The sequence below is a fragment of the Pseudorasbora parva genome, chromosome 22 (assembly GCF_024679245.1).
Source record: "Pseudorasbora parva isolate DD20220531a chromosome 22, ASM2467924v1, whole genome shotgun sequence".
Lineage (NCBI taxonomy): Eukaryota > Metazoa > Chordata > Actinopteri > Cypriniformes > Gobionidae > Pseudorasbora > Pseudorasbora parva.
The window spans coordinates 19,135,928-19,160,277 of record NC_090193.1 but is presented as its reverse complement, the minus strand read 5'-3'; the positions used below and the strand labels follow the sequence as shown (position 1 = coordinate 19,160,277).

Genomic DNA, 24,350 nt, shown 5'->3' with positions numbered 1-24,350 from the left:
CGTATATATATATATATTGCGTGTGGGAATACACACTCATTGTGTATGGCTGTTTAGGAGCGCAGCACGCTCAGGCAGCCCTCGAGGGGGCTGCTTGCGAGCATTTTGAGCAGCTTCCGTTAAGAATGCTGCGCTCCCGCCGAGCACTCTTCGAGGAGGGTGCTTCGGCTCGTGTTCCCCGCGGCTCGGTCCTGCTGCTGTCGAGGCAGAGCGGTGGCTTCAGTCGTCGGGTTCACACATGGACCTTACAGAGGGGTTTGAGACAGGCCCAGCCTTATCTCAGCCCTCACCTGTACCGTCCAGTGCCTCGTCTCGGGGTTTGGAAGCCCGCCCTGCGGTCTCTTCCTCCCCGGGCGGGGCACCGGTGCTCCAACTATTCAGCTCTGAGGAGGTGCCTCCTGTGTGGTGCTGCAGCAATCCCCATCTTCTGAATCGTCATGAAGACCCATTATCTGGTCTTCAGCTGTCATGCCTCGACGACGTCATCAGGACACGGCCGAATTGGGAACATGTAATAGAACCTCTAGCGATGGGAGAAATGTAATACATGGAGTAGAACGCAGTGTACTCTGGAGCTTACAGAGACTTTCACCATCAGCTCTGTTTTCTGTTCACCATCAGCTCTGTTTTCTGTTCACCATCAGCTCTGTTTTCTGTTCACCATCAGCTCTGTTTTCTGTTCACCATCAGCTCTGTTTTCTGTTCCCCATCAGCTCTGTTTTCTGTTCACCATCAGCTCTGTTTTCTGTTCCCCATCAGCTCTGTTTTCTGTTCACCATCAGCTCTGTTTTAGGCCTGTCACGATAACAAATTTTGCTGGACGATAAATTGGCCAATAAATTATTGCGATAAACGATAATATTGTCATTCTGAGACCATTTTCATCTAAAATAATGATAATGGCATAAAAATGCAGCTACACCTTTTCAAAGATCAACTATCATTTCTAAAGACTATTTAACACTAAAAATGAAAAACATTTTAAATAACCACAATAAATGAACAAAACAACCAAAAACAATAAAAGCATGGACTCTCAGTCTGTTTAAAAAAATGCACTTGAATAAATACCAAAAAGAATAAATAAAATGGATGAAAACTGCAACGGATGATTGTGTTTTAGGTGCATATTAGGGGCGGCACGGTTCACAAAACCCACGGTTCGCATCACGGTTTTAGGCTCACGGTTTTCCGTTCTGTACGGTTCTTGTTGTTTTTTTTTCTTTTAATCCAGAAATGTACTTTTCTACACAATTTAGGATACAGTATTAGAAAAAAAATATTATCATAGCCTAATCATGCACAAACTGAACATGACCATTTCTGAGGAAAGTGATATTTTGATTCAGCAAGAGAGAAGACATTGATGACATGCTTTTCATTTATTTGGCAAAAAAAGGAGAATGAGTATTGCTATCTCTACAGGAACTTATGTGCCTTTTTAGCACACAAAGATTGAACTGAAGAATTAACTTGTGTTTATCAAACTTCAGTGTAGCTTTAAGCCTCGTTTATACACGACGCGTCTGCTCAAGTGCGAGGGTGCGTGCAGCAAAAATGACGTCGACGCGGGACCCCATTTTGCTTGCCATTGTGCACGTCAAATTTCATAACTTTGCGTGTGGCTCCGCAAACGAAGAGCCATGAGTTCCAGACGAGTCTGCTGGTAGAGAATGACGTCTCATCACGTCGCACGCGGTCTGCGCGTCGAGTATAAACACCTCCCCAAACGTACAAGGCACGCACAGTCAACAAGAGAGATGAGGTAAACAAAAAAAACATGCAAATGGCAATTATCGCGGCCGGAAAAATTATCGAGCTCATTTTTTTTATCGTGCGATTAATTGATTTATCAACTATCGCGACAGGCCTACTCTGTTTTCTGTTCACCATCACCTCTGTTTCTGTTCAGTTGTCTGTGTTGGTTGATTTTTTGTATTATTCTATATTTTTACTTGTTATTCTTTTTTTTTGTTTTTTTGTTATTTGTTCCCTTTGTTGCACTTTGAGATTCTTCGGAATGAAAAGTGCATTATAAATAAAATGTATTATTATTATTATTATTATTATTATTATTATTACCTAAACTAACACAAGTCAGTAACGTTACATTGCATCGGATTATGTAAGTTTTACTTACATAAGTGTGTTGCACCATTCCTGTCGGATCCAATATAGAAGAAACAGCATTGTGAGATTTGTTTACAACCAATCCCGCAGTGAAATGAAGTGAACATGTCTTCCCCACGTCAGCTGGAACTTCATTACAAATAAAGTTCAACCACACATTCCTAATATTAGGATCAGAAGGAAGCTTATGCAGCGATTGTGTTCTTCCACAACCAGGAATAGCACAATATCTTGCTATATTCTTTGACGTGCTTATTGCTGCTGGCTAGCTTGATTTGATGAGTCGGTGGGTAGGGCTTCTGAACTACACACGCTTATTATTCTGTAGAGGCAGTGTTTCTTCAGTCGGTGACGTCAAGATGCGAACACGATCGTTTTCTGGGACTGGTGTCTATAAAAGCTTTTCTTTGACTAACAAGGACGTTAGGACGTCAGCTCTGAAACTTAGAGGATATTCTTATATTACCATGACCTTTTATATATCAAAAGCTCAAGGGAAAGTTGATTTCTCAATTCATCCCCCCTTTAAGTCATCTGTTCCCCTGTATTCGAATTTGATCTGTGTAAATGGATCCTAGATCAGCAGTTATGCAAAACAGAAAGTTATACTGACTACTGTAGACATGATCCCTGTGGCCAGAGCAAAGTTACACTTTCTCCAGATTTACACACACTCTGCCTTTACATACACCAGAAAAAAATCCCCCACACACATCTATACCAGAAAAGAAGCAATTTCACATGTAATTAGCCGTGGGCTAAAAGCGGCACTGGGTCACTTTTGACTGACAGCTAGCGAGGGTAGAAACAGACTCATCAAACTGACAAGGGATAAGAACTAAAGAACATTGTGTCCCACCTCTCCTCAGGAGTACCGCAGCGGTACGGGAAGATATTAAAATTACATCAAATGATAAACAAGACAGCCAACTGCCAGATAAATGAAAGGTAAACACATTATAAAAAGACAAAAGTCAAGGAGAAGAACGCCTCCGTATGATTTGTGATACGTAATTAGTGACTGGGCAACCAATTATGACAGGAAAAGAGGGCTGTAAATCTCGAAAGTAAATCACGGAGGGCTTAAATGCATAGACACAGTGACTTTTACAGTCATAGGGGCGGGGGTGAAAGATTAAATGCTTTCATTACATCAGAAGTATGATTAAATCATCCTGAAGGTGAAAATAGTGGCCCGTAATTAAAAGCCTATTTTCGGTAGCCAAGCGACCTGCATTTGGACAGTGGTGGCAGACGTTGTTTTAAAAGATTAGTTTGTCAAAGGGTGAGGAGAAAAAAAGGGCTGTTTCAGCATGTGAGCTCAGATTTGGCTTTATTCTCCCCCGGACTCTCACTTTTTCAGCGGATGAAAAATTCAGAGAATGCTTAGATTGCACTCCGGTTTCGCTCTATCACAAATACAATAAAGAACTGTGACAAAGTACTGTCTTTGTTATGTCAGACCAAAGAGCACAGCAGTTTAGGACCAAGCCTGGGACACGCTGACAATATTGTGCAGTTAAAACGGGATGTGATTTGTAATTTAAATTAAATAATCCTGCATTAACCATGACAAAAAGCCCTTTGGGTTTGTAAAATGATAATTTGGTTTATATAAGTGCTGTCTTGGTTTTGTGCTGACCTACCTGGATTGGTCTTGCCTTTGAGATATCCCATAACATTGTGCACTGTCTTGAAAGACGCTTGGTTTTCAATGGTGAGATTTATTATTTTTCTCACTGTGGAACAAACAGAAATTTCAAAAGAATTAGTCAGGGACATGAAAAACTGACAAATAGAAAAGTTCAAAACCTAGCTCAAAGAAAATGGCAAAGAGATGGAGAGGTTGTGTTCTCAAACAATTCAAAAAGAAAAAGGAAAAATAAAACATTACTGAATTCAACAATAAACATATATTTTTATTTAATTTTAAAATGAATACAATTAATGGAGTTATTACTTAATGTAATTAGAACAAGAACAATATTATTAATAATAATAAACAAAATGAATACAATTTAAAACAAATAAAATTTACACATAAAATGAGATGAGAAGATAATTTTTTTCCCCTGGGTTATGCAATCGTTAAAGCTACACTGTGTAACCTTTTTTTTTAGTTTATTCTTAGCTAAAAACACTTTCAAAAATATATGTGCTCATTAATGTATATTTACTTCTTTCAAGTAATAAAGTATTTTCATAAGTTTATAATATGCCATTGAAAATACATACGGGTGAGGGGTTCGAATGCCGGTCGCCATGTTGCCCCTCCATCTTGAAAGTACATTAGCCAAAGAGGGACATATCCGTAAATTCAAGCTTCGCTTTTTCGCGTTTTAACACTCGATGGCAGTCATGAACGAGGTCGAACTGGAAGCCATGTTAATCTTGGACTAAATCGGCCACCGTAGGAGTTAAAACGAAATCGGAATTGAGATTCCCAGACTCCCAGATCCCACCGATAAGGGTTCACGCTCATGCATTGGAAATAGGTGGTGAATAAAACAGCTATGTTGTTGGCTATCGTCACGTACACATCAGTAAACAACATGATCGTTTATAAATGGAGTATCCGATGTATGGTGTGTGTTTAAATACATTTGTTTAGCTGACCACTATAGGGCAGGGGTGGAGCCAGACGATGTAAACATTCGGGACTTAGCCCAAACCTAGGGGGTTCCGGGGGCATACTCCCCCGGGGAGATTCTTTTCCCATTTACATCAGCTAAATGCACTATTTTTCAGGCTGTTAGAAATAATAGAATGCCTAAAAATCTATAGACTATCTGGGAAAATGATGTTATGAAAATGATGTAAAAAAAAAAAAAAAAAAAAAAAAAAAAAAATTCACCCAGTAGAGCCTACAACCTGTTTTGTATTTAACTGTTCTCCAGCAGTAGTGAATCCAAAACACCAAAAATGTTAAGGATGACTCATTTTAACCCCTGGCAAATAAAAAAAGGCAACCATTATCTGACTATTTTTAAGTTAGCCTGCATAGGTGAAATTGGAATTTGTTGTAAACATCATTATTAATCTTTAAAGTTCAGTTTGGTTTCCTTTGTGCTTAGCTGACAAATTTGCTACATCAGAATCCATGACCAATCAGATGTTGTTTTCGGCTGCAAACTTTCACGGTTGGTTAGTTCTTCAAAGGAAATGCCCATATTTGGAGTAGACAGCGCTGTGTGTGAGACTGAGAGCTTTATAATGATATCAGGCACGACATGTTTCTGTGAATGGAGACGGCATGGGAGCTCGCGTTAGAATAACTTTGGATGATTTCAGGTAGAAATCTAAAGGCGCACGGTGACAAAATATAATGAAATAACACCCTTAAATGTGTAATGTTGCCTTTTTTTTAAATTGTGACATGAAAGGTTACATGTTAAGGGAGTAAACTGGCCCAAAATCTCAAAATTGACTATGTTTTCACCTGTCGTGTCTCGCCTTAATAAGTTAAACCTAACGTTAACTCTAGCTGGCCAGCAATACAGCCATGTAACTCAAGAGTTATAACAGCGGATTCACAAACCTGTAACACGTTCGCCTGACGCATAATCTCTCTCTGGCTGGTGAGGTTTAGTGTTCCTTTTTAAAAAAATGCGTAGTGTCCATGTTAACTATAGTTAACTACGACGCCGGTGAAATACAAAAGCCCGCCAATCCCTGATGACAACGACGAAGAAGAAGATGTATATTCGTTTTTATTGGCAAACAAGCTGAGTGATGTGCGACGCATTGCCGACTGCCACACACACGGTAAAGGAGCTTTTGTTTCATTTTTTGCCGCTCCAGTCTGAAAGACTGAGACGAAATGAAACAAAATATATATATATATATATATATATATATATATATATATATATATATATATATATATATATATATATTTTTTTTTTTTTTTTTTACTAAAAGATTCGGGGCTTTTGACAAAACATTCGGGGCTTAAGCCCAATTAGCCACCCCCCCGCTCTGCCCCTGCTATAGGGGTTGAACTAAATTAATTATTACATATTAAACTTAGGCTAGCTGTTGTTCACACAAAGCACACTTCATTCAAATACATTTTCTATGTAAACATGCAGTAGTCTGATATGCAAAACCATTCCGTGTGCTACTGCTAATGTTTAGTTGCATACAATAGTCCATAAACCAAATCATGTCCTCATAAACCACAAGTAAACACGCACACAAATGCTGACAAGCCACTAAGCAAATACAGTTACAGTACCACATAGAGACGTCCTGCTGTTGCTGCTGTTCAGTTACAGCCTCCGGATCAGATATCGGATCATATGTATGGTTAAATCAGATTGATAGCCATGGTTTATTAAGGATAACTTTTCTTTTTCACCTTTAAGGATGTCACAGCTTTCACAGACACTCTCAAAACAGTAGCTGCACTCGTGGCTCTTTAGCTCCGCCCACACGGTACGCCTCCAGCCGCTCATTTTTTTCCGGAAAGACTCGGAACAACCTCTCTTTCTTTTATAAATCTAATAAAACTAAAGACTTTTCGGAGATATGAAGGGTGCAATACTACTCTATAGGTACTCGAGATTGACATGAGATTGACTGAAACTGAGGGTTTCACCCCCCCCCCCCTTAAGATTTAGGGTTCTGAGAACATTTCATGTTAACTAGGTGTAAAAAAGTTGCACTATGTAATTTTTCCGTCTGCTAGAGGGCGCTTATTCAAAACAAAGGTGTAGTTTGATGACGGCAAGTTTGAGCTCAGAATCTTGGGACATGTGGTCTTCACCTCACAGTCAGTGGAAATGAATCGGGATAGGACTCAAAAATCATGTTGATGGATGTGGTTATTAACGTTAATAGCGATTGTTACGCAAACAGGCAAGCAAGGGGACTTTTATTTTGACAAGACAAAATACAGGCACCATTTCCATTTTCCCGGTTATGAGTATGAGGTAATGCAGCTCTGTTTATCATATTAGATACATTTGAGTGTGTTTAAAATGATGTTATGACATTACTCTTTGCGTTTGCTCAGCGGCTGCTGTGACACTTGTTGGACACTGCTAAGAGTAAAGCGTTTATGTCAAATAAAAACCGAAGGTAACGTAGATTTGGTGCAATTGACAGGCGACTCCCTCAGATGTCCCGGCTCCTTGGTTAAAATAGCAATTTTCTCACAATATACAAATAGTTGGAAACATTTAGGATATTGTAAGAACTCAACTGAACCAAATATTTAACACTGGCCTGGTTGTTTTTGGATATTTTAACTGCAAAAATACTATATAGTGCACCTTTAATGAAACTGACTTAAAAACTCAACCCCTGAAGTGGTATAATTAACATTTGAATATTAAGCTAAATATTAAGGCACATGAAACTTAAAGACACCTCATAAACAGATAAAATAAGGTATATACAAAGAAAATAAGGTCATTAATTTGGCCTAAAAACACAGAAGCCCTCAATGCAAGCTTCAAAACAACAAAACACAAAAAAATATATGACAGCCACTGGAATGTCTAAAAAGGTACATTTTAAGAAGAGACTAGACTTAAAAACAGAAAGGGTAACAATTTCAGATATCATGTGGAAGCAAATTGAGCATAGATTGTTGTATTTTCTTAGAAGAAAATCACACACGAGTCCATCACTTGAAGGAACTTCAGCCGGCAGCCGTTATCATAACAAAACACTCTCTTCACAGCCCTGTGCTCCTCCTCCTGTCATGACGCAATCGCCCACACATTACCGGATTATTGCAAATATCAAGCACACATAAGGGGCAGTGTAACCAAAAGCTTGAGACACCATAGAAGTCATATGCATGCATGGAAGAACTAAAGGGAGCAAAACATTATGGAAATAAGATCAGACAAAAAAGAATGAGCCCATTTGTGAGTGCCTTATAATTAAGGAGCAAAATTTTAAACGCAATACATTGTTTAACAGGGAGCTGGGGTTCTGGACTAATTGAAATGTATGTAAGAGCTTGAGAGCAAGACCATAAAGAAGAGAATTACAGTATTATGATTTGACTAGAGCATGGATCATAATGACAGTGCTCCTCGCTGAGAAGTTAATGCACACACGCGCACACACACGCACGCACGCACACACACAATCATCATCATCATCATTTCACACATCATATATATATATATATATATATATATATATATATATATATATATATATATATATATATATATATATATATATATATATACATATGATATATATGATGGCCTATACAGTGCTTTAATTTTAGGAAGAATTCTAGTAATCAAATGTAAAATAACACTGCATAGTTTATCATAAATAGCCTCAATTTATGCTTATTAAAGCTGAAGTTATTCATTCAAGAGCTGTGAGTGATTTTCTCTTTGCATTTGGTTGTTTAATTCGCAGTAATTCGTCAGCATGTTTATTTACACTGCTGCCTCTTTCAGACAGATGTGCAGATCTATAGGCGACTGATAATAGGCAGATGCACCACATTTTCTTCCAACTACGTCCGTTTCAGACACAAATTGTGTTTAAGAGACTCTCCAAGCTGGTCATTTTGACATAGATGTCTGTGTACATTTGATCACTTAGACACGAATGTGAGACCGAAAGTGTAATTTGCTCATCTCGTTGCGGGCTGTTTCAGAGCACGTGTAGACTAGGGAACAATCTCTTGTGGACATTTGTGTGCTTTCAATCGCTCTTTTTATAATTAAATGCGTCCCACAATTTACCAACAGTAGCTAGACTGTATTTTACAACAATCACTGATCGTGCTGGTTCGTTTGAGTTTTATGGAGAAATGACAGCGCAAAGGGAATTAAGTTGCACTAGACATAAATATTGTTAAATATTGTTATTATAATCTTTGGAAGCCAAAATCTAAAATAAAATCAGACTATGACAGATCTAAAGTGTAACCAGGCTGTGTTTGAATGTTTAGTTCTGTCCTCCGTCGTCACTCCTTTGGGCCGTCGTTTTGCGCTCTCTCTCTCTCTCTCTCTCTCTCTCTCTCTCTCTCTCTCTCTCTCTCTCTCTCTCTCTCTCTCTCTCTCTCTCTCTCTCTCTCTCACGTCAGGTGTATTTTCAAAAGTAGGCTACTGACAGCAGAACCGATAACGTCTGAGGTTATCGATACAGCGGTCTTTCAAAAATCACCCCCGGGCCCGTTTAATACCGGGTTTCGATACCCATCCCCTGTGTCGGCCACCTGTGGCGGCACGCGCAGTCACGTGGCTCATGGAGCGCTCAATACTTTTAGCACTGTGTCAATGCATTTGAATGGCTTAAGCGAAACCCCCCCCCCCCCCCCCCCGAAAACACAGCAGTTTCACTATACAGACATTTGCAGCAAGTTTTTGGTAAACAGTACAGCATAGTGTGCATTGATTATTGAGTCAGCCATATTTACAGGATAGTTTTATTATGGAGAGTGATAGAGATGCAACATTGTTAACATTAATTTTATTATTGCATTTAGCCCTCAGGTATTCCTTACTAATTGGTCACACTAATACTCATTGATGGTCAAATGTGACCATACACCGTAACTATATTTTTCAGTTAAATAAAAGTGTTCTATATTTTAGTTCAATCATATTTATTGAATATTTTGACTTTTGGTACTAAATCCTATTTGTGCAATAATTATTGTCAATTAATGACTACTTAAAATATTAGGAATTATATATTTCTTCTAATATTATATTTCTTTTTATATTTATATTTATATCCAATCCAAAGAGGCAAATTAGAGTCATTTTGAGGCTAAAAAATAATAATGTAAATTTGTAATGCCATTACCCAGTAGGTGCCTTATGGCTCTTTAATAAATATACATTTATGTACCTAATCTAGTTGCTCAAAAAAATATTGCAGTCTTTCATTTTAATAAATATTTAGATATGATAAAACACTAGATTTCTTTAAATGTGAAATTTTAAAACGGTAATAATTTGCATCCTAATATTTTTTAATGAATAATGATACTTATATAAGCACACACAAGTGAATATTAATGAATGAGAGCACATATAATCTGACCTTATGTACACCTATTATGTATTATGTCTTATTATGTACACTGTATAATACAGTAAGCTATATACTACATATGAACTGATACTAAATAGAGAACGAAATAGACCCCCAAATAAAATAAAATAAAATAAATCTCACTCCAATCTGAACTTAAAAGTTGGCAACCCTGCAGTACACAGTTGTTAGTTGTCAAAAGCACATCAGCTCCAGACAAACAATGACACTTAAAACCAGAGTTACTCGTGTATGGAGCAGAATCAAAGCAACCACCACATCTGTTTTCAGGCCTTTCCGCTTAGCTCTCTCCAGCGCTGGAAAGCTTTTCTAATATTAACGTGGGTCCTAAAGCTCTTCCCTGATCATAACCCTTCATTTTCCATTGATAATCTTATGAGCTATTCTCTTTTGTAATGTCCCTCAGGCATCTCTCTTCCAACTGTTTCTCCCTCTACCATCCAACCCCCCCCCCCCCGTTCAAATATTGCTTACCCCACCTTTAAAGAAATCTGAAGAAATCTTTTAGTTTGCATATTTAGCCTTAAAGTTATGAATAAGCTGGTCTGTCCAAGACAATGACAACATTTTTATTTAGGAGATATAAGCATTCAAAACTTACAGTCTCTCACTTCCGCTAAAATGAATCACAGATTTTGAAGACATCATCGCAGACTTCACCTTCTCATCAAATCTTTTTTTTCCAATCAAATACTTTCTAGAATCTAATGCCCGCCCCCTACGCTGCTGAAGTTGTGGCTGAAATAGGTCAGTTGGTCAAACATTTACTAATTTTACATGGTAAAAGGCACATAGCACACTATGATAGGAAACGATTGAGACAGTGAATGTCAGTTGAGGTGAATTAAGTCTGGTTAGTTTCACGCACTGCAGCAGTGCACACACATACCAACGGCTCTGGTCTAAAGTTAGACTACAGACACGAGACTGCAGCGTGGATCATATGCGTAAGTCGACAACAAACATATCGGACACATTTGAATTCTGCACAGAATCCTGCATTTCAAAGCAATATGGAGGAGATTATGATGATAAATGGTTAGAGGAAACTGGCTTTACCAAACAGAAAGGCTCTATTTAAACTGTGTAATAACGGAACGCTATTGGCTGTTTCAAAAAAGGGGAGGAGCTTCTAACAGCTGGAGTCGTTTTAGGGGAAATTACATCAACACATCGAATAATGCGTTGCATTTCAAGGCACTTCAGTGGGCCTTAAGTTCAAGAAAATCACTTGAAAACCAAGTTTTAACTTCGGACAAAAAAAACTGATCAGAGGACAAGTACAGCTGGGTGTCAGCAGCGTAACAGGGAATGCAGAGTCTTCTGAAAATGCTTCCAAGCGGAAGTAGATAAATTATAAATAGCAGAGGGCCCAAGATTGATCCCAGAGGGACACGAGAAGTGATTTGGGATGACTTTGATCGAAACTTCTGTAATTGCACAAATTGAGTGCAAGATTTAAACCAAGCCAAGAAAGTACCAACAATTACTGATTGAAACCTATCTAGTAGGATAATTGTGCAAGATAGTGTGAAACGCTGCAGTTAAATCAAGAATAAATAATATAGATAGAAGTTCAGAGTCAGCCACTACCAGTAAATCATAAGAAATCGTAACAAGGGCAGTGTCTTAGCACTGTGATATAAATGAAACCCTGATGGAAATTGTTCATATAGGTTGTTGTCAGAGAGATAGTAATGTACAATACACCTCAGCCGTAACAATCTTTTCCAGTATTTTAGATCAAATTTGGAAATTGGATGCAAATCATCAAAGTTACTTGGGTCAGTACCTGGCTTGAGCAGGAGTTATTATTGCAGTTTAAAGTGAATGTTGAACAAAACCAGAAATATTTGAAGAATGAATGAGATCAGTTATTAACAAAAGCATAATTCGGATGGTAATTACATTTGCATGCCAACTCATTGATAAACTCATGTATTTGGATGATGATTTATTCCCGGTGGAGGAGCGAGTTTTGTGATCCTCCACACCTGGGAACACAGCTCATGTGGACAGTCGAATGATTGTCTGCAGTAAAAATGTCATATGCTTGGAATAATAAGAATAAAATAAATCATATTTAATTTAATAATAGGAAATTATTCATTATTTAAATGTCCTGTTTAAAAAAAGATGTAATTTTAAAAATGAACAGAAATAAGCAGTTGTGGGCTGTCAGGGCCAACAGGGCCTTCTCTGCTGGCCCTGTCAAAATCATATATATGTTATGATTATATTTCCATAAAGGAATGTATTTATTTTTTGTGAGGCTGAACTGTATTTTCCATATGTCATCTAAATGCATCACAGCTCCGAGGACCAGCACTAGAAGAATAGCTTGCCTTCCATTGAAGCTGCTATTTACTGACGTAGGACATCAGCCAATCAAATTTTGATGTGTAGTGATAGAACGGCCCAGAGGCCCAGCGATGTGTCGGCTTTGAACTTTGAACTTTTCGCGGATTGTGAGCGTTCTGTGTGAAATGTGCTATGGCCGCTGCGGATGACAGGCTGTGTTTGAATGATCGATCCTGATGTCAAGCCGGTAATAGCTAACAAGCTGTGTTTTTTTCTGTTATATGTTCTTGTTGGTCCGTGTTTTTGTTTTTTTAAGAGTATTTGTGCCAGTGATCTGATTTTGATTCATTTCACCATTTGCCTAAACGGTGACACGTGAGTGTAGTGGTATCTTGTGGTATACTTTTTGCTTGGCCCCTTCCCAACGAACACGTTGAAAGCGAGGTTCGTAGCAGTTTTGCGTAAAGTGTAGGCCTATTGTATTTGTAGAGTGAGTGTGTGTGTGTGTGTGTGTGGGGGGGGGATGTGATGGGGGTTGTTATGGCGACGGCGTGGGGTATGTTGATCGTTAGTGAAGGCCCTGACTGAAACCCCACGGTGCGCTACTGGAAATAAGTTAATAGAATGGTGCAAATTGAAACTATCTAACGTAATTACTGCCGCAATAACGGCTAATTTCAAATGTTTAAGACTTTTCCTTCCCTTTTTTTTTGAGAGGTGATGAAAGATTAGTCTTGTAAATACTTTCCAGAATTTGATTAATACAAGTGTAGGCTTTAGATCTTTAAAATGCATCCAAATTACAGCGAAGCGAAGCGCAACGATACGATGCCTCGCAGGGGTCAAAAAGGATATAAACAGTTAATTTTAAAGCAATCTCTTCTTGAAAACTCAAAGATGTGGACGGCAATTAAATCACCACACGATCCTGGTGTTTGTCTTCAGAAGGCAATAAAATCACAGACTATCCCCTGCACATGATGAAAATACCTTACGAAACCACAAGAAACAAATACCGTCCAAATAGGGCTAAAGACGACTAGACCAACAACAGTGTTTAAGATACTGACAAGGCTTCAGGCCATAAAATAACACTCTTTCCAGTTGGAATTTGCAAGCTCTTGACACAACCTCCCTCATTAAATCATCTCCCATTATATGTACAGGAACTATAGAATTTCGAGGAGATAGCCTTTGCTTTCACTGGCCGTTTGCGTGTTGCAGAGGAATAGTGCACCGTCAGAACCCAAAAGCCACAGCTTAAAAAGATGCCTCCACTGTTTGTTCATACGCTCACCAATTACACATAAAGGCTCAGTGTGACGGGGTGAATCTCAACGAGACTGATATCCCAGCAGATAAAAAAAAAACAAAAAACACCTGGTCCTGGTATACATCCCAAGCCACTCTATATCTGTCTAGCTCTTACAGCAATATCAATGAGCCAAAGTGGAGGTGTGGAAATCCCACAGTGGACATGCTCCTGGTTTAAGAAAGAGATGGAATTGAAAATTCTTTTTTAAGAAAGCCCAGAGATCGCAGGCAGATGTGCTAGCCTTGGGGTGTAGTGCATGTAGTTCTTTTTATTAGTTTATGGAGATGTGAATATCAGAGGGAAATAAAGATGAGGTTTGCTACCTCAAATGTACTAAGATGTAAACGCCACTGATGTGTACTGATGTGTGTTTTTACTCTTAGAGGGTAATCAAATTCGCTCTAAAAATTCTGTAGGCTTCACACAGCCCCCCAAACTCCATTTATCACCTCTGACAACAGCACAAATGACTTTGGGTAAAGAGCAGAAGATGTATATGCAGTTCTAAGGGAGTGTTTAAAAGTGCTGCTGTGCACACGGGTCGTGGTGTGACAGATTTGCCCATTAATCATCAATAGGTATGAGGGGTTACCGGCTATTGAGAGAGGTGAGCGCCTCTGCGTGAGCAAAGTGAAAAAGTGATCTTGTAGAAAAAGAATGAAGAAGTCGATAGCTGCAGTGGCTCATGTTTTATAAATGATCCTGAATAAGATGTTCTTTAGAAGTATATTCGGTACAAAAAGAGCGTGCACCATGAAGAAAATGATCTACAAACCGGCTGATTCACAACCAAAGTTACATGTACACCATGTCCTACTTAAGCACATTTTATGGAGTATTTAGAGAAAAAGTACACAAAAAGAAAAAGCTGTTTTTTGCATATAAACACTGATCAATGTGGCTTGAGTACATCATGGCAGCTTGGTGCCTGTCCGTGGCGACTCAGGAAGTTGTTTAAAATCCTGCCATGCAAGAGTGCCATTTCAAGGTTTTATATTAAATTTATATTATATTTCTGTTGTCTAGAAATGTCTAGAAATGTACTGATTTCACCCTGTGCTAAAAGATACACCCACCGTGCAGCTCTTCTGTCAGAAGTCGATTCAAAATTGAGCTTATATATATATATATATATATATATATATATATATATATATATATATATATATATATATATATATATATATATATATATATATATATATATATATATATATATATATATATATAATGTGTATATAATGTGAGTATATAATATTATAAAAAATATATCAATATAACCTGAGACGCGGCGCTGAGCTTCGCGTCCGGTGTGCGACCCCCTTTAGGCACAATCAACTTTAGAACGTGCATGTAAATGCACTCAAAGTGTTCCTTTCCTCTCAAGGCAGGTATGTTTTTTAGGTTTTTTTTTCAGAATATGAATATGACATTTTTTAGGTTTATCTTCAAAATATGAATATGTTCTGAAGTTAAATTAAAGTTTGGAAGGTTTTAGTGGAAGGCTTGAAAGTCCATGGCGCAGGCAGGGTGATAGCTGAACAAGGTGCAGTTGGAGGGACGAGAGAGCCTGGTGGAGCCGTACGGACGATGGCCTTTGGTGGAGCAGCTAAGGTGGAGCTGACAGGTCAACAGACCAAGGTGAGGTAATGGGATCAGCGTAAGCTCCCCAATTGTTGTGGGCTCTGGCTTGTAATCCATGCACTGCCCCAATTCAGAAAAGAGACTTTAAATATCTCTCTATCAAAGTCTGTTCGTCTGGTGAGCTGGCAAAATCTAAGTGAGAATTCAAACAATAGAAGCACAGCATTGGCAATAAACTGTTTGGCTTAAGCTATAATCCTTTGTCGATCTGATATTCTGTCACGTTTAAAGTCCAAAGATGATGAAGAGACAGTTAGCTCACGAGGCGAGACACAAGATCGGGTTAACGAGAATGCTACACTATTTTTGCACAGTATTTTTAAAGAGGTGATGAATTGAGAAATCAACTTTCCCTTGAGCTTTCGACATATACAATATTGTAATATAAGAATATCCTATACGTTTCAGAGCTGAAAACTTGTTAATCAAAGGAAAGCTTTTATAGACAACAGGCCCAGAAAACGATGACACCTCTACAGAATGATAAGCACGTGTAATTCAGTAGCCCCACCCACCGACTCATGGAGCTGCGCTAGCCAGCAGCAATAAACATGCCAAAGATAGCAAGATATTGTGGAAGAACACAGTCACTGCATAAGCTTCCTTCGGATCCTAATGTTAGGAATGTGTGATACTTAGTTCCAGCTCTTGTGGGGAAGACAATGTACGGGTGTTCGCTTAATTTAACTGTGGAATCGTTTGTAATCAAGTCTCAGATGCTGGATTTGCAGACATATTAAAGATTAAAACACAATGCAGTGCCGTCTAAATTGGATATGACAGGAATGGTGCAACACACTTATGTGAGTAAAAAGTGATAGTATTGCATTGTTATAGATCGTTTTGATTATGTGTATGTGTCTAACAGTACATACCTTTAGCACGCTGGACATTTATGGGCCAGGGCTCGCAAAGCCCAACGTCACAGGGCTGTGTGTTTTCCAGACGGGATACCAAAACGGCCAGTGAATCTCAAATAGTGAAATAATACTCCTTTCCTAATCTGCGCTGTTCACTCTCTCTTGACTTGACATTTGAAGGGCATGCGCACATGCAGTTCATGCTTATTTACACCGATCAGGCGGACCATGTAATAGAAAAATAGTATTCCAATCAATCGCGGTTGGATGAGAAATAAATCACTGTGTTTGTTTGATAAAGTCGTTTACGAGCCCTGTGGTCGAGAGAATCATTCCGGTTGCCCCTTTCAAAACAAACCTTCCCTCATGTGAATTGAACTGACAGGGGAGCTGAAGCTCAATAAATATACGGTAACACTTTATTTTAAGGTTCAGTTATTAACTATTAACTAGTTGCTTATTAGCATACATATTACTAGGATATTGGCTGTTTATTAGTACTTATAAAGCACATATTAATGCCTTATTCTGCATGACCTTATTCTACATCCCTTAATCCTACCCAATACCTAAACTTAAATGCTACAAAAACTACCGTACTAACAATTAATAAGCAGTAAATTAGGAGTTTAGGGGGGCAAAAGTCGTAGTTAATAGTGAATATGTGTTGGCCATACTAAAGTGTTAACAAATGTGCAAATCGTATCCAATCCTAGCCGTGGGCGTTTACTTCTAAGTCTTCAGTGCGTCACGCCCATCAAAACCCAGCGTTCAGGAGACAGCCTCAAAACCAGTGTAGAAAATAGCATATTACTTATGCATGATGATGTTTTTGAATGTAAAAACCACACAAAAGTCATTAGTTGACCTAAAAAAAAGCCAGTTCATGACGCTATAAGAAAACCTCAATGACAAAATTCATGACTGGAAAAATATTCTGCAAGAGCATTTTAAAATGTTTAAACTCCTTATCTTTATGGATGTCATTTCAGATCTACTTTCGGAGTATGAAATTCATAACTACTGATTAGTTTGTCTAACTTAATAAGTCCCATTTTTCACCTCAAGTATAAGTCCTGTTGCCACGATGGCACCATATATCCATTGTGTACGTCTTCCATGCATGCTCTTATTTGCTGTCTTGTGTATGTTGTGTATAAGGTTGAGGCATTATGCATGCATTATAATGCATTGTAAATACCCTTATGATGCATTATAAATACAGGTATTATAATGCATTTGTGGTTATAACTCTTAACAGTTATAACCACAAATATGTAAGTATTATAATGCATCATAACTGTTATGATTATTTATCAGATGATACAACATAATGTAAGGTTGTTTGTTAGGCATTGTGTATGTATTATGATGAATTAAGAATACCCTTATTATGCATTATAAATACAGGGTTCATAGAAAGTGTTAGCAAATATTTCACTGATATAGAAGCAAAGATCACATCCGTTAATTGGCTAATCAGGCTCAGTTACAGCTGAGTTATCGGCCGTAAGGCTATAACAAACAAATAAATTACTATTATTATTAAAGTACAGAACATTACTTCATGCCATATTTCATACCATAACGCCATCATTCAGGGTTCAGATCACTGCACGAGTGTGTTTTATTTCTCATGAGGTGGGAAATGAAGAGAGCAAAACCGATATGGGACGGGTTACCTATACGCACCTCAATCAATAGCGTCATAATTAAAGGAGCGCGTGTGTTTCGATAAAGCTATTCCACACAGTTTTCTGCCAGCCAGCTGTAATTGCATAGAAATTTATTATACTATGAGTTTTCATCTGGAGCCCAGCGAGGAGGGGAACACAGGCTCATGGACGTTCATAGAAAGTACTAATGTATTTGGACCCCTTTCGTTCTCTCTCTCTCGATTAGATTTCTTTACGGTGAATAAATGGATGATGAATCTGGCCGCCAGATCCACTGGAACGAAACACACACTCACACACAATAATGAATATATACCTTTCAGGACTATAGAGAAACATTCAAGATCTTTTCAAAGCCGCTGACAATGAATTATCTTTCTCCTAAACATTGGTGTAAGAGCTTGCAAAAAGATGTGGGAAAGTTTGCGGTCACATATATACTTTTGCGGCTAATGTCTCATTTCCCTGGAAGGGAGACGCTGGTGCAATTAGAGAACGTTGGACAGATACAGTGAGCCTTAATTGAAAGGGAATGGAATGAAAGAGGGGAGACAGATGGAAACAAATGATTTGAAACCTCTGGAGTGGTCAAAGCCAGGCCCAATCAATAGAGCACAGATTACTAGCTTCGAAGCGTTTGATCCGGTTAATGGAAGAGAGGTGCAGGCTTGGGACCAGGCAGGAGCGGGTCACGGCTGGGATCTTTCAGACCGTGAAGAGAACGGGAGAGGGGTGGTTGAGTGCCAGGGGGAGGCGGCCCTCCCTCTCTGAGGGATCGATGGCGTTCGTGTTGCCACTGCAGGTTTTCGGCGGACATTGATCGCTGGACATTGGACTAGTGACAGAAGACAGGTTGTACCGGTTGTACCATGTTCTAGTCAGTGCTTGAGAGTGACACACACACTTATACGCATATATAGGGCCCATAATGTTTTTTCTAATATATCATTTTAATATATTTTATAGAAAAGTTTCCCAGAAAAAATTGTATTCATTTTTTGTCATAAAATATTGTAAGGTCCAAAAGTTTGCTTATAGTTAGCAGTTTTGTTTTGTTTTGTTACATGTGTAAAATTATAAATCTAAAAGGTTTAACAAAAAAGAAAAAAAGGAAAAAACAAAAACAAAAAAACATACATTTTAAAAAGTTTATATGTCGTCTATTTTGAAGTAGTAGGGCACTGAAATATTTCAGAAATATGTGTTTAACATCATAATATGCTCACATTATTTGAGGTCAAAAAGTATGGTTAAAATTTGCAATCTTTACAATGGGTTACATTTTTTGTTCATCTTGAAAGTTCATCTGAAAAAAAAAAATGTTATAACGTACTTAAATCCCCTTTGAAATAGTAGGGTTGTAACGATTCACTCGTTTTCTCGATGCATCGATTACAAATCCTGACGTTGCATATGCATCGATCTTGAAACATGTATTTTGAATCGTGAATCGTTAATGTTGGCCGGTACTTGTTATAAAATGCTAAGAATCGGATGAATCGCGATTCAATAATGATGCAGTGCTTAAAATAAACATTTGATTATATCTACTGCATGCGAATTAAGAGACGTTGTGCAGCAACAGCTGCGTCATCCGCGCCCTCACAGTTGATCTCCTTCACAGACATGCACGCGGTCTTTACCACCTCACTGGATTGCGCTCGCGCTCTGCCCGTTGCTCATTTATTTAAAATAAAATATTGTTTTAAGGAAATGGGTCATACCTGAGCTATTGAAGTAAAACCCTGCTTATTCAAGGATGTAACGTTACATTTATTGCATGGACGGACCAAACACATTTGTAAGTGTCTAAAATGCATACGCACGTTCTGGTGAATGATACATGAAATCTAACTTAATACCGTTTATCTACAACATTACCAACGCTGAAATAAGAGCGCGCGGTTTATCTAATCAGAGGCGCATTAAAGTTGCATCCGATACTATAGCAACAGCAACATAAGGAAAATGCTCTGTATAAAGAGAACACAGAGGGCTTTTCTTTTATATTACGTGAAGAAAAGTTAGTTTAGGATTAGCTGGGAAAGTCCCTGATATTTCCTCTCTATGGAAACATTGTATGTTTAATGCCAGGAACATTTTAATAGCCATTGACACTAATACACACTAGTTAGCATTAACTAACAATACTTTTAAAGTATTTTTAAAATTTGGCTTATTTAAATGTCTTTATTAAAGTAAAGTGTTATAAAAATAAAACAATAAAGTAATGTTAGTAATTTGAACTAACATCAACAGTGGACAAACGTTTTTTTTTTTTTTGTAACACTTTAAAGAAAGGTTCATTAGTTAACACACTTATAATGAACTACACTTATGAAGCATTTTTTTTATCTTTGTTAATGTTAATTTCAACATTTACTTTATTAAAATCTTGTTAAGTTAATGCACTGTGAACAAACCATGAAATGCTGGATTTTTATTAACAAAGATGAACAAACACAGTAACAAATGTATTGCTCACTTTTAGTATATATATATATTTTTTGGTTTACATTTTACATTGTTTCATTAGTTAACATGAACAAAAATTCTGTTCAGCATTAGTTCACCTTTTTAACATAAAAACCCAGCTGTTCATGGTTTGCTCATGTTAGGCATTAACTAATGTTACCCAGATTTTAATAATGCATTTCCAAATAGTACAATTGATAATAACAAAGATAAATAGATGCTTTATAAGAGCAGTTCATTATATTAGTGCATGCTAACTAATAAACCTTATTGTAAAGTGTTACTGGGTTTTTTGCCCACTCTCTGACCTCTGAAGGCCGCTGTGTGATTCACACCCTGAATAAGACTCATTAGGGGAAGCATTTTAATAATCCTATGAATGCATATAAGAAAATGCATAATCGAATCGAATTAATCGAATCATATCGAATTTTGATGTGAATCGTCTCGAATCGAATCGTTCTGAATTGACAAAAATCGTTTTTGAATCGAATCGAAACCCATGAATCATGAATCTAATCAATTCGCTGCCTACCCAAAGATTCACAGCCCTATGAAATAGTGAAGAAATGTAAATATTTAATAAATGTTATTAATTTTGCATCATATAATGTTTCATTTAAAAATGTTCAAATACTAAAACTTAATTTCCAAATTAAATCAGACCAAGTTATCTCAGTCTTTTTTCTCCTCAAATGATTAGATGATTTCTCAGGTGATTATTTGTGCAAATCATTGGTAAAGGAGAGTACTACTTATCAAGTAGGGTTATCCTAACCTTAACAATAGCTCACCAAAACAGAGGTTATCAAAATAACTGCAATAGGCTCAGGGCTTGACATTATCACCCCCCAACCCACCAATCACGGCTGATTTTAGCTGTTTTTTGGCAGGTTGAATTTCATTGTAGTCTTTTAAAAAAGCATCTGTTACAATCACGCTTGTAATCAATCACATGTGATTCTGTTGAGCTTATACCACCACACCTGTCTCTAACTTTACCCTTAAACTTAACCATCCCGCCACATCTGTCTCTAACTTTACCCTTAAACTTACCCATCCCACCACACCTGTCCCTAACTCTGCCCTTAAACTTACCCATCCCACCACACCTGTCTCTAGTTTTACCCTTAAACTTACCCATCCCACCACACCTGTCTCTAACTTAACCCTTAAACTTACCCATCCCACCACACCTGTCCCTAACTCTACCCTTAAACTTACCCATACCACCACACCTGTCTCTTACTTTATCCTTAAACTTACCCATCCCACCACACCTGTCCCTAACTCTACCCTTAAACTTACCCATCCCACCACACCTGTCCCTAACTCTACCCTTAAACTTACCCATCCCACCACACCTGTCTCTAACTTTACCCTTAAACTTACCCATCCCACCACACCTGTCTCTAACTTTACCCTTAAACTTACCCATCCCACCACACCTGTCTCTAACTTCACCCTTAAACTTACCCATCCCACCACACCTGTCCCTAACTTTACCCTTAAACTTACCCATCCCACCACACCTGTCTTTAACTTTACCCTTAAACTTACCCATCCCACCACACCTGTCCCTAACTCTACCCTTAAACTTACCCATCCCACCACACCTGTCTCTAACTTTACCCTTAAACTTACCCATCCCACCACACCTGTCCCTATCTCTACCCTTAAACTTACCCATCCCACCACACCTGTCTCTAACTTTACCCTTAAACTTACCCATACCACCACACCTGTCTTTAACTTTACCCTTAAACTTACCCATCCCATCACACCTGTCTCTAACTTTACCCTTAAACTTAACCATACCACCACACCTGTCTCTAACTTTACCCTTAAACTTACCCATCCCACCACACGTTCCTAACTTTACCCTTAAACTTACCCATACCACCACACCTGTCTCTAACTTTACCCTTAAACTTATCCATACCACCACACCTGTCTCTAACTTTACCCTTAAACTTATCCATACCACCACACCTGTCTCTAACTTTACCCTTAAACTTACCCATCCCACCACACCTGTCCCCAACTTTACCCTTAAACTTACCCATCCCACCACACCGGTCCCCAACTTTACCCTTAAACTTACCCATCCCACCACACCTGTCCCTAACTCTACCCTTAAACTTACCCATCCCACCACACCTGTCTCTAACTTTACCCTTAAACTTACCCATACCACCACACCTGTCTTTAACTTTACCCTTAAACTTACCCATACCACCACACCTGTCTCTAACTCTACCCTTAAACTTACCCATCCCACCACACCTGTCTCTAACTTTACCCTTAAACTTACCCATACCACCACACCTGTCTCTAACTTTACCCTTAAACTTACTCATACCACCACAGCTGTCCCTAACTCTACCCTTAAACTTACCCATCCCACCACACCTGTCTCTAACTTTACTCTTAAACTTACCCATACCACCACACCTGTCTTTAACTTTACCCTTAAACTTACCCATACCACCACACCTGTCTCTAACTTTACCCTTAAACTTACCCATACCACCACAGCTGTCCCTAACTCTACCCTTAAACTTACCCATACCACCACACCTGTCTCTAACTTTACCCTTAAACTTACCCATACCACCACACCTGTCCTTAACTTTACCTTTAAACTTACCCATACCACCACACCTGTTTCTAACTTTACCCCTTAAACTTATCCATACCACCACACCTGTCCCTAACTTTACCCTTAAACTTACCCATCCCACCACACCTGTCCTTAACTTTACCCTTAAACTTACCCATCCCACCACACCTGTCCCTAACTTTACCCTTAAACTTACCCATCCCACCACACCTGTCTCTAGCTTTACCCTTAAACTTACCCATCCCACCACACCCGTCCCTAATTTTACCCTTAAACTTACCCATCCCACCACACGTCCCTAACTTTACCCTTATACTTACCCATCCCACCACACCCGTCTCTAACATTACCCTTAAACTTACACATCCCACCACACCTGTCTCTAGCTTTACCCTTAAACTTACCCATCCCACCACACCCCATCCCTAATTTTACCCTTAAACTTACCCATCCCAACACACGTCCCTAACTTTACCCTTAAACTTACCCATACCACCACACCTGTCCTTAACTTTACCCTTAAACTTACCCATCCCCCCACACCTGTCCCTAACTTTACCCTTAAACTTACCCATATCACCACACCTGTCCCTAACTTTACCCTTAAACTTACCCATCCCACCACACCTGTCCCTAACTTTACCCTTAAACTTACCCATCCCACCACACCTGTCTCTAACTTTACCCTTAAACTTACCCATCCCACCACACCTGTCCCTAACTCTACCCTTAAACTTACCCATCCCACCACACCTGTCTTTAACTTTACCCTTAAACTTACCCATCCCACTACACCTGTCCCTATCTCTACCCTTAAACTTACCCATCCCACCACACCTGTCTCTAACTTTACCCTTAAACTTACCCATACCACCACACCTGTCTTTAATTTTACCCTTAAACTTACCCATACCACCACACCGGTCCCCAACTTTACCCTTAAACTTATCCATACCACCACACCTGTCTCTAACTTTACCCTTAAACTTACCCATCCCACCACACCTGTCCCCAGCTTTACCCTTAAACTTACCCATCCCACCACACCTGTCCCTAACTTTACCCTTAAACTTACCCATCCCACCACACTTGTCTCTAACTTTACCCTTAAACTTACCCATCCCACCACACCTGTCCCCAACTTTACCCTTAAACTTACCCATCCCACCACACCTGTCCCTAATTCTACCCTTAAACTTACCCATCCCACCACACCTGTCTCTAACTTTACCCTTAAACTTACCCATACCACCACAGCTGTCCCTAACTCTACCCTTAAA

The 24,350-nt window shown here is 38.7% G+C and overlaps 1 protein-coding gene across 2 annotated transcripts in view; it reads right to left on the bottom strand.

Annotated features, from left to right (window-relative positions):
• Nucleotides 1–24,350, bottom strand: part of LOC137058722 (inactive N-acetylated-alpha-linked acidic dipeptidase-like protein 2) — a 436,678-nt gene that overhangs the window by 152,376 nt on the left and 259,952 nt on the right. For both annotated transcript variants that reach the window (XM_067432113.1, XM_067432114.1), the window contains exon 7: nt 3,777–3,869. In XM_067432113.1, coding sequence (XP_067288214.1) covers nt 3,777–3,869 — 93 coding nt within the window. The remainder of the gene's footprint in view (nt 1–3,776; nt 3,870–24,350) is intronic.